Here is an 11,798-nt window from a genome sequence, read left to right on the forward strand (position 1 = left end):
TCCTAGTTTTGTCCCAGTTTCCCAGTTTTGTCAACATGTCTGTTACAACAGTGAGCCTTGTACATTGCATAAAACCAAGTGTGCCCGTACAACCAATATGCGTATCTTTCATGAGTACTAGAAACCATGCATGGCAGCATTCGTGCATGACAGCCGGAAGAAATTGAAGTTTGTTTTAACAGTGGAGCGACGGTGGTGGCATATGCAAGCTCCGAGGGCTCGCTGAGTAGGCAGAGTGGCTACCATAGCGCAGTGAAGCTGTAAGGCCAGCCATTACAGCCTCCGTGATTTCAGGCGACACATACTAGTTTGCTATTATAACGTAGTTCCTTTTTAAAGAAGACGTTAAAGCCATGAGGCTAACTCAATAAATAAGAAAAAGGCACCACAATTTTTTGTCATTACGTTCTGGTGCTGGACGTATGCCCACTAAAGAAAAATGTACCTCTTGGCTATCATCATCATCAGTTGCTCGCGCGAGAAGTCGTAGCTAGGTGTGGATCCCCTGCCCACCGGCATTCAGAAGGAAAATAATGTTTTCATTCATTCAGCTAGGGCGTCTGTGACAGCAGTCCATCAATAGTCCAGCTTCCAGTTGCCATTTTGCTTTCTGTATGCATTTCTGGTGTGCCGAGTGATGTGATCATTGTGTTCAGTCAGGGCACACCACACCGCAGAGGCAATGCCAGTGACATGCTGAAACATTTTTACAACGCCGCATACAAATTATTCAGAGGCTGTCACAGTAACCTAAGGATACTGCCGGCCAAAGGGACTGAACTTTTTCAGTGTATAGAAGGATGAGGCCTTCGATGATATTAAGCACAGTGAAATAAATGTCAGTTTTCCTGCGCCTAAGAGGGCAGATAAAGTTTTACTCTGCTAGAATTTGTAGCTCATAAAATTGTGTACGGAAATTCAGTGCCTTGCGTAATCACATTTGATCATGCCGACTAAGCTAAAACAGGTATGTTTTATATACACAGATGCATCTTATATACCAATTTTTTCTGCGAAAGTCTCGAAAAGTAGGAGGTATGTCTTATACAAAGCTGTGACTTAGACACCAGAAAATATGGTATGTTAAATTTTTAAATCTATGCCAACCCCTATTTTTAATGTTTGAACTCATTATTACATCCAAAGAACATTGGCGATGAACTATGAAGTGTTTGACAAGTCCTGCTGTTACTGGTTCCCTGTTCATGCTACACAAGTGACTTTGCCATAGGAGTTAAGCAGCGTCTTCACACATTGAAAAATTGCCTACAGGAAAGAGGCTACGATTTGCCTGAAGCAACTGCAACAACGCACATACTTTATCACTGGCATATCACACTTTCTGAAATGGGCTTATGACGTCTGTTCTAAAAGCACTGGCACTGTTTTCTGGCCAAGACAAAGAGGCAGAAGCAGCTGAAATCAGCCTGCCACTCACTTCCATTCCTGCCGACGATGAAGTTTGTCTGCTCCGAGAAGGTGAAGTCTAACTTGCTGTGGCACATGAAGTTCTTCAGGTGTACTGACTCGATGATGCCAACGGCATGTTCGGGCTGGAGAGAAAAAGGTGCAAAGTTTATAGTCTAGTTTACTTACCCATGGCTCCTTTTCCCACCCCAGCAATATTACTGCCCATTCAGGTGCCATTCCCAACCTAGACAATAGCCCAATAGCCCAATTTCCCAACATTCAGAGTGCATGCGCAACAGCACTGTTGACACCATGATGACAGGGGCAGTATTCTCAGATGATAACATTGCACATACAATCACTTTTGCATAACTTCTTGTGACATGGCATCGAACAGATGGGTTTCGTGCACAACAGTGACCGTAACACTGTGCGACGAACAATGCTGCCTGTAGACTGACACATTTGCTGCCAAGTTGCAAAATCGCACAATAGTGATATCCCCAAAGTAGTACTGCAAAAGTGATGCACAATATCCCCAAAAGTGAATGTTCTAGAACACTGCTGCAGCGGTTGTGAACGCTTTCCTGCTCTTATCGGGTTCAAGGCAACATTAAGACAAAGGCCAAGGACAACGCCATTGTGTATATCTTTAGTGAACTTCAGGATGACGTTGCAGGGGTGTGTCGGCTCAAGCCCACTCCTATTGCAGTATCTTGTTATTCTCACCTCCTCCACTTTCGATCTGGAAGGCTAAGCAGGTTTATCGTATTACACACACAACATATACACCTCCCTGTAGTTGGCCTTCGGCCAGCTAGGAACCACTACTAATGGTATGCTTTAAGGCAGTGGTGCCACAGTAAAAGTAGTCATGAAATCGGTCAATTTCAGCCCAGTCACATGGCTGTACCCCTTCAATTACAACACACTACATAATTAAAACATCTAAGAACTGAACCTTATTTGACTAAACTATCAGCAAGCTGAATTTTTCAAATTTCAGAATATGTGGTCCATAGCAAAATATTGGATTATTACAAATCAAAATGCACCCACTTAGTCAAATTTTAAGAGATAATTGAACAAAGTAAGTGTAGAAAGAGAGATACATAAGACCAGAGTACATATGACACCACATTGTAATTGGTACATACAAAACAACCAAGTTATCAAGTGCAGCACATTACAAATATACTACATGCCATGTTGGCTGCATTCCATGTCACAGTAAATTAGAAAGTTTAAAATCAGCTGAAATGATTGATTTGAATTAAGTAGTGATTTCTGAAATCTATTTGAATTAGTGTAACTGCCATTTTATCACACTATATTTGTCAAGATTGCACTGCAATTAAACTTTTGCCCCAAAGGGCGATGCATTGACTATGACTGAAGTTCAGTGCTGCGCTGGAACTTCTCAGATGGTGTTCCAACTATACGCGGGTGCGACATGCTGGCGCATTACAGCATGCGAGGCAACTGCTGCCAAGCGCAAGGAACAGCGCCATGGCAGTTACCAGGTGTCTCACAATGCTGGCATGATGAGTGCCACCAGTGATGCCATCGGCCCCACACGTCAATGGTGCACGAGATGAGAATCACTGAAAACCATCACCGCTAGTCAGCACCTAGCAAAATATAGCATTATGTTAGCCCGAGATTTACTGCTCAGACGAGAGCATACACACAACAGCTCAGCAGGGATGCAAGTGTGCTTACAGCGCTAACCTGGCTCTGCCCGAGGCAATTGCACACATTGTTGATGGTGAGCCCACTTTGCTTCGCTGTGTTTGTAGTCAAATGTACTCTGCATCTCCGTAGACCCTCTAAACCTCAGCGCCCACGCCTTACACGCGTCATCATTGGGAGAGCATAACAAGGGCAGCGGCATGAATGCACCTCAAGCGCACATATGTAACTGCTGCCACAAGAAAATCACTTATCAACAGTACGACGGTTGCTGTTGTGGACATAGAATCACAAAGTCTAAATGTTACTTAGTGCTAAGATGTACACAGTCCGAAATTAGGGCAGTTTCTGGTCATCGCCATGTACTCTGTTTCATACTTGGAAGGCAATACTGCAGAAGCTGCGCAGGCAGAGCAGTCAAGGAGTCTCCACCCACATCTCAATGTGAACCTCTTCACATACTATACAACTTGCAGAGGTAAAGTTACGTCAAATCAACTATTTGTGCACAATTGGTACATCAAGTAGGAGAAATACCATGTTTTGGTTGCAACCGCAATCAGTGCACCACGGCTACTGGTCACAGGAATGTGCCCCTTAACGCTTTAAGGCACCATGTACACAATTGTGTATGACAAGAATAGTGCATCAACAGCAAAACCATTGATGGTAGCAGTAATTTCTAAAATGTGCCGCATACGTATTTACATACTTCTGATTGAAATTGTGCTGCAAGTCTGAATAACGCCTGCAAAATGTTCTAGTAAAATGAGTGGGAAAGAAGACAGTTGTGTGTTCTTGCTTGATGTATGTTGTAAGTAGCAGGTTCACTCCTTTCATTGTTTTTCACAATGAGTTGTACTACGTATAATTTTAAAGTGGCTGGATAGGTGCATTTCAAGCCCACTACACATGAAATAGTTTATATTCTCATACTTGGTGTACGTGCAGCAAGTTTTCGCATGGAGTCCACATTCTGTAATCTTGACAAAGCTTACTTAATTGAAAATTATGATGTATTCTGCAGCTGTACACTTTTTATGATTCTGAAGATGCAAGAAATGCGATGGAAGTAAAATTTTAAGCAATAGAAATAGTTGGTGCCTCATAGGGTTAAATAGCTCGGCAGTAAACAGATTCAAATCTGTGAACGCCTTCCATGCGATAACTGGGCCATTTTCTGTGGCACGAAAGTACGACTTACAGTTACATCAAATTGCATGATGCTATGACTTTCATACATGGCGCGCGATATTATGGCCACACGTGCCCGCAGTAGCATTGCCTTCATAGCATTGCCCGAAGTGCATGAAATGGAGGAAAGCACCAGTCATATTTTAGATGCACACTGACCAGAATGCCATCAAGAGGAAGCTTTAGCTCGAGCCCAACTCCAACGCGGCCTATTCAAATACATGTAAAACGCAGAAACGTTTTTCCGAGATAACCCCTGTACCGATATTAATGAAATTTGTTGCATTTGAGAGAGAAAGTTAATCCTAGTGACTGTTAGAAGCGTAATTTCGATTTAGGGTCTGAATATTGTTAAAAAGATTTTCAGAAATATGAAAATTTGAAAACACAAAAGAACAGAAGCACGAAGTTTACAAATTAATAGCTCTGCACCAAGAACATGTCGCGGTTCTATAAAGAGCATCCAGTAGATCATTCAAAGCAGACAAAATAGATACGTCAATTTGTATATCTTACGTGAATTTGTTTTGTTGTGTACAAGGGTTCTGCAAAAGCTGTATTTCCGTGTTACTACATTTTTTTAAATTTACATGTGAATCTCAAAAAATGTCAATTTTGTCCACTTTGGATGTACTATTAAATGCAATTAACATAATTGTGATATTTTTCATTGCTGAGTTAGAGTCGTAAACTTACTCATTTCGTTTTCTGAAAATCTTCATTTTTGTCAGTTTTTATAAGAAATTGACGACCGAAATCAAAAATTCGAGAACAACAGTCACTAGATTTCAAGATTTTCTTTTAAATGCAACAAACGTCGCCAAATTTGGTGCAGTGGTTGCCGAGAAAAACGAATTCTCCTTTCACATGTATTTAGATAGGAGCACCCGAGCTAAAGCTTCCTCTTAATGTCAGCCAATTGTAGATGCATTTGCTGCTGGGCAAAGTTTCTGCCACGCCACAAAAATTGAGGACCAAGGATACACTGGACCTACATTCACTCCCCGTGTTATCACACATCTATTACAGGTTATGCACAGCCTAGCTCAACATATGCTACTTCACCGGCAAAAGGGGTTGCGAGCTTTGCAGAATCTTGCTTCTGGGTCTCTTGCTTGAGGATGGCCTAACGTCTTCATCCAAGTCATGTTGAAAGCCATTCTGATGCCTCTTTGACATTTCTGTGCTGTACAGACCCTGCATGTGGAAAATTAAGTAAAAAACTTGGAATTCATTTCGTAAATCAAAGCAGGTTGAAAGCCATGTATTCAGGGCCCCAGACCCCTCAATGTACAAACATACCATGCGAGTGAGGCATTCTCAGTAGGTCTCAAGGCAAACTGACTGCACAAAGAGGATGCCAAATCGAATTTTGTCCAGGAAAAAATTTCAACTTTATCATACTGACCAGAAGCAGACTTATCTCGGGGCAAAAAGAAGACAAGTGCTAGACAAAGGAGCAGTTTCTAATACTATAATGACCTTTTTGAAATCAAACAATGGGAGAAGGTCCTAGAAGGTAAAATAAAAATCTAGGTGTGTTGAATATTTGCCTTTAGGGCACTTTTAAGCTTCATAATTTAGCAGCCATCCTTCGTGTCCCAAACTTATCCAGTTTTTCAAACATGTGTAAGTGTTGTGGAATTGGGCACATGACAGCAGATAGGCAGGAAATGGCGAGAGACCTATGGTGAGAAACGACGACTGCAAACGTGGCACAACGCGGGAAATAAGAGGACATGCTCGAGGGTTGGCGGAAGGCAAAAAAAGAAACAGAAGACAAGTGAACAGGAAGCTGCGGGCACGAAGGCGGATTGAACCAGCTGAGGAGGTTCGTGCAATAAGTCCATAGAGGGCTACCCAGGTGTACTGTTGGGCAGCCTCGTGACAGACTAATGAGCCAAGGTCCTGTTGTGTCCTGTGCCTGGCCGGTTCCAGCACTCTCAGGGTTCCTGTGCTCGCGGAGTTCTGGCACTACCAGGGATCCTGAGGCACCATCCCCAGTGGCTTGTCGCCATGTCACCGCCACTGAACACCCAACCCAAGCCATCTCCACCACGTACGGCATGCGAACTCAATTGGGCTGTATGCTGTCAGAGTCGGACTTCACGGGTTAGTGGGCTAGAACTGTGCAGTGTGCCGTGACAAAGGATTTTGCACATTAAAAGACAGTCTTAATTTGTGCGAAGTTTATGGCTGTGTAAGAGTGCGGTTATACGTCCACCTGTGCCACATGACTATTGCCTTAGAGTTCTTCCTCACCGCACCTCAAGTCAACAAACGTGATAGTCCACATTATTACCTTACACCTTGCCACGAACTGCTTCTGCATTAAAACCACGAGGTGTAGATTGCACTTGTCAGAGCAGATTAATTTTGCTGCCTTGAGCCCATGGTGAGTACACAGTACTGAAGAAACGTCACCAAGTATGTCAAACAGCATGGAGAAACCAAAGCACTTGACAACGGGACCCAATAATGCCAGATGTATCAGAAGAAAGTGTTAGGGAAGGCACGTGTCATTTCAGCTTTTGTTCACATTGTTTGTGGCACAAATAGCAACAGGTGCTATAGGAGCTGGTCAACCTCAGCAGTTGACAAGGCCATGGTCAGTGAAGTGCAAAGCCCAGAGGAAATGCACTCAATGTCCAACATGAAAATGAGCAGCTTCCACATAAATTACATGCGCTGCTGTAATGAGGAGGCTTCATGAAGAGTGATGTCAAGGCCTCTTCTTGGGCTTTTTCTGTCGTATGTCATGCAATCGATTCTAGCTGACACCATGAGGACTTCCTCTGGGTCTATATGTGTAGCAGTACGTCTCACAACAGAATGCAATGCAGAGTGAGACTAAAAGTGGCACAGCGATGACCCTTGGGTGGTCTGTACTGAAACAGGGCTGTGCTCAGCAGTGGGTGACTTATGCACACAAAAGGCACTACTTACACATGTGTGGTGAAGAGGAAGACGAAGAAGGTGCTCGTGTGTCGGCTGTGCGCGTGATCAGCGCTCGACTACTGCCAGTGCTACTAGACTGTGCCTAGTGCCTCATATTAAATCATCTTCTTACATTTGGTGGAAGGTGCTGCACTCCCCGACCTCACCCTGGAACTTCGCAGCCGAACTTTAACATCTGCTCCACCCGCTACTATGAACGACGCTCCCAGCAATCCGCTTGGCGCATCTGCCGCTCCTGTCATGTGCGGCGCCGTGCAACGGCAGCGGGACCCCCCTGTTTTTAGCGGATCAGGTGAGACTGACGTAGAAGATTGGCTCTCTACCTACGAGCGCGTCAGTGAACACAACAAGTGGGATGACCCGACGAAGCTCCGTAGCGTCATCTTCTATCTTGCTGACGTTGCGAACCTCTGGTTCCACAATCACGAACAGGAACTGCAAACCTGGTCCGCTTTCAAAACAGCATTCGCGGAAGTCTTCGGTCGACCCGCCTTGCGAAAACTCCGTGCTGAACAACGCCTCCGCCAGCGCGCTCAACAGCCCGGCGAGACTTATACTAGTTACATCGAGGATGTCGTTGATATTTGCGACCGCGTCGATTCCACCATGACTGAAGAGGACAAGGTGAAGCACATCCTCAAGGGCATCGAGGACGACGCATTTCAAATGCTCCTGGCGCGGAACCCTACTTCTGTCGCAGCTGTCGTCACTCTTTGCCAGAGCTTCGATGAGCTGCGTCGACAAAGGGTCCTTGCGCGCAGCGCTCTCGCACCTGGCGACTCTCTCTCTGGCCTCACGCTTCGCTCAAACACCACGCCAGCAGCATTGCTCTCTGTTGAGATTAAGGATTTCATTCGTGAGGAGGTGGCGTGCCAATTGTCTATGCTGCCTCTCAACGATGGACGTCCCCAGCCTGACACATCTCTGGCTGCTCCCATTAGGCGGGCCATTCGCGAGGAACTTGCTGGGTCTTTACCCTTCTCCCAACCCTGCCCTCCCGTGGCTGCACCTCTGACCTATGCCGAAGTCGCCGCGCGACCTGCGCCGCCGACGTTCTCGTTGCCGACGCCCATGCGACTTCAAGCTGCACCTCCTCCCGCGTCGCCTCCCGTTCCATCTCGACGCCCAGTTCAGACCCCTTGGCGCACACGCGACAACCGACCCATATGCTTCGCTTGCGGTATCGTCGGCCACGTTGCACGCTTCTGCCATCGTCGCATGCCACCTGCTAACGCTACTGTCGCACCGCCTGGATATGCCTATTCCCACGATACCACCGGGCATGCGATGCTTCCCGACCACGAGTTTTCGCCGCCTCCTCGACGCCCTGTCAGCACCCACCGTTCGCCATCACCACGTCGTCGCTCACTTTCCCCCTTACGTCGCCGCCAGTCACCTAGCGAGGGAAACTAGTTGCTGCAGTTCCGCAGGCACGAACTGCAAGCTTCGCGACTTCTACAAGGCCTGCACAGCCGACACACGAGCGCCTTCTTCGTCTTCCTCTTCACCACACATGTAATAGCACAAGAAATAACTGCAACCAGAGAATATGTGAACGACGGCAACCGTGAGACTACGAAGAATGTGCATCAAGCAAATTTTCATAACTATGTGCAAGCAATGGATATCACAAGGCAAGGCAGAAAATGTGAAAGTCAAGTCACGCACCACAGCGATGCCATAAGACGGTCCAACCTATGCATAGCCTACTTTGCAAAAGGAACAGTAGACAAGCTTGCTCACACTCTTTACAGTGGTTAGCATTAACTAATCTTTACTTCTGCGCAAATGCTGTATTCCCAACATCGTGCGAGTCTACCATACGCCCACCACTGCCCCACCATGCTCCTCACACGAACCATGCAAGATTTTCGGCTTAACCATTCTAACATTGGTGAAAAAAAGAGGCCCATGTGGCAAGAACAATACTCTCATAATTATATAGAACTTATACAGGAAAATATGCTTTTTTTTTTTTTACACAGGAGACCATTTGGGATTATGAACTGATGTCATACAGAGCATGTACTTCTTTAACAGAGAAAGATGAGTGGACTTGAGCTACCTACACAGAGGACATCCTTGCCAAATGGAGGACGAACATTCGATGTAGAGGGCCACTGGACCAAAATGGCACCGATGATGAGATCGAGATCTCAGCACCGTATACATTCTAGATGCGCAAAACAAACGCCAGCCTGACTATTCACCCCCTATTATGGTATTGCGCCAGCCTTTAACAACTCTTCAGCCAGAGCCTGACTCCAGATATCAAATGCTTGAGGAATTGAATTTTGCCTAGAAATGCTGCTCGTGCCAAAGACACTCTGTTATCGCTATAGACCTTCGTGCGCACCAGTGGCGTCGATCATCATATGCAATTTCTTTTTTTTTTCTCCTCCCCTTAGTTCAAGCAATCAGACCATCCAAACATCCTTATTACAGGTCAAGCATCTTGGATAACAGCTTGCCTTTACGCTAGTTTTTGCGATGGTGAAAAGATTTTTACGCTGAAAGCAGCCCCAGAAGACGCAGCACAGCCCGATGGGGGGAGGGGGGGGGGGGTTGTGCGGTTAGGTTACGCTGAAATATTTGGCTGTGGAAAGCTCTACACTGAAAACAGCGCAAAATTGCACAAGTGCACACAGGGGTCCAGATAAAAATGGTAGCGAGTTTCCGTCCATAAGCAAGGCCTGCGAAACACGACGGACTCGCACGACGTCGTAAGTGACCTAAGGGGGTGTTCAATTTTGGCGCCAAATTAACTTAGCTGTTGGCGAATGGCTCCCTCTAAAGCTTGGGCAGCTGCCTCATATGGCTAAACACATATATATTCCTGCGCATACCTCTCACCTGCGTGGCTAAAGCATGAACAGTGGCGGTGTCAAAGATTATCCCCTGCCGCAGCATAACCTATATTCCTAACCATAGCCCATAGGCTACGTACTGTCATTCATTTGCCGTGGTTTTACTTCCGCCAGCGCAGCACAGTTCTACGACGCACGCTGTGTTTATTACACAAACCATTGAGAAATCCGGTACTGCGATACGAGCACACAAGCAGTAATGGCAGGTAACGAATATAAGACGAGAAATAACGCACGCTTTTCAAATGACAGCTACAGCGCGCGCACTCATATGCATGTTTCCATTGTCCTTTCATAAACGACACTCTTGAAGTAGCAAGACGCGGCTTGGTAGTTAGCTGCCTCCAAAACGACACACTTGTGGCGAAACAAAGACAGTGTCAATTCTTTTACCCACAACATTATACCCTAGATAGAGGCCATTGCTTTCACGCAAGTGTCGAGATTAGGTTTTCAATTGACCTAACCTAGCGCCGTATCAAAACGCAGGCGGTGAACATTGAACGACGCGAAAGAAGACTTGTGACAAAGAGTGAATACTCACCAAAGCACGAAAACAACGAGTGGCCGAAACCCGCCGAAACCCCACGTTTCAGCGCTGTTTCCAGACCGATTTTCTCGCGCGCTCTGCAAGCGGGAGGCTTCAGCTGCTTCGGCTTGGATTGAACTGGATATCAGCAGAACTGTTAGATAGATGGATAGATATTATGATCGTCCCCCTTGGAACGGAGCGGTGGGTTGCGCCGCCAAGCTCTTGCTAATATACTGTGTAATGTCCTACCTAGGTTAAAAAAAAAAAACAGCATGAACTGTCACAACCAAATTTTCTTAGCCCCTATTGCGAACTTTGCTTTTGTACGTCTCCGTTTTTAATCGTTTCCCTACTTTTCTTCCACCAATCTTCCGATCACTACGATCACCTATAACTGTTGTCCATATTATCATCGATTCTCAACATGTCCATGACATGTTAAGAATCTATGATAGTGCCCCTGGATTTAAGATGCTGATCTTAAAGGTTATACTTTTGCCCGCTAAACGCACCGAACGCGATGAACTGTCAAAAGGGGGGGGGGCGCAAATATGCCATTCCCCTCCCTGCCCCCCCCCCCCCCTTTTGTAAACGGGCACTGGCACTTTCGTCTGCACGCTGGAAAGTCCATTAAAAATACATTTGAAGCTGAATTTTCTTTGTTAATAGAGTGGCCACACAAGTAATGCTCATCTTTACTACGCATATCTCTGCTTGCACAACCACGATTGTCTTTTGTGCCTTCTCGGGATGCCCTGTAGCGGACGACGCGCGGGATTCGCCATAAACGCACACGTTGCGGATAACGCCTGGCGCTGGACAGTTCCAGCCTTAACAAACTGCCAGTTTGCGCAACTTGCATGGGGGACCACTATATCCGTAGTCTAAAACGAAATCAGGGGCCTTATAACGTAAAACCATTTCAATATGTTTTTTAGTCCAATATCCTGACGTCAAATTTGCGTAACCGCCTAAGCAAGCATCGGGCGGTCACCCTCAGGGTTATCTGCATCGACCAATCAAACGCTCTCCTTGTTCATAGGACAATGAGCAAAACGTGAACAAGGTGAATGCAGGAGCCAACGTTTCGACAAGTGGACTTGTCTTCTTCAAGGCGACATATGCTTTCCTCGCCACAGTTGGGG

General features: G+C 45.9%; 1 protein-coding gene across 2 annotated transcripts in view; it reads right to left on the reverse strand.

Moving 5' to 3' along the window:
• Nucleotides 1-10,797, reverse strand: part of SMC6 (Structural maintenance of chromosomes 6) — an 89,547-nt gene extending 78,750 nt beyond the window's left edge. For both annotated transcript variants that reach the window (XM_070540830.1, XM_070540829.1), the window contains exons 1-3: nt 10,666-10,797; nt 5,362-5,493; nt 1,439-1,553 (exon numbers count right to left, since the gene is read on the reverse strand). In XM_070540830.1, the coding sequence (XP_070396931.1) occupies nt 1,439-1,553; nt 5,362-5,475 (229 nt within the window). In that variant the 5' untranslated portion in view covers nt 5,476-5,493; nt 10,666-10,797. The remainder of the gene's footprint in view (nt 1-1,438; nt 1,554-5,361; nt 5,494-10,665) is intronic.
• Between the last annotated feature and the right edge of the window lie 1,001 nt (nt 10,798-11,798).

This window comes from Dermacentor albipictus, chromosome 6 (assembly GCF_038994185.2).
Source record: "Dermacentor albipictus isolate Rhodes 1998 colony chromosome 6, USDA_Dalb.pri_finalv2, whole genome shotgun sequence".
Classification (NCBI taxonomy): domain Eukaryota; kingdom Metazoa; phylum Arthropoda; class Arachnida; order Ixodida; family Ixodidae; genus Dermacentor; species Dermacentor albipictus.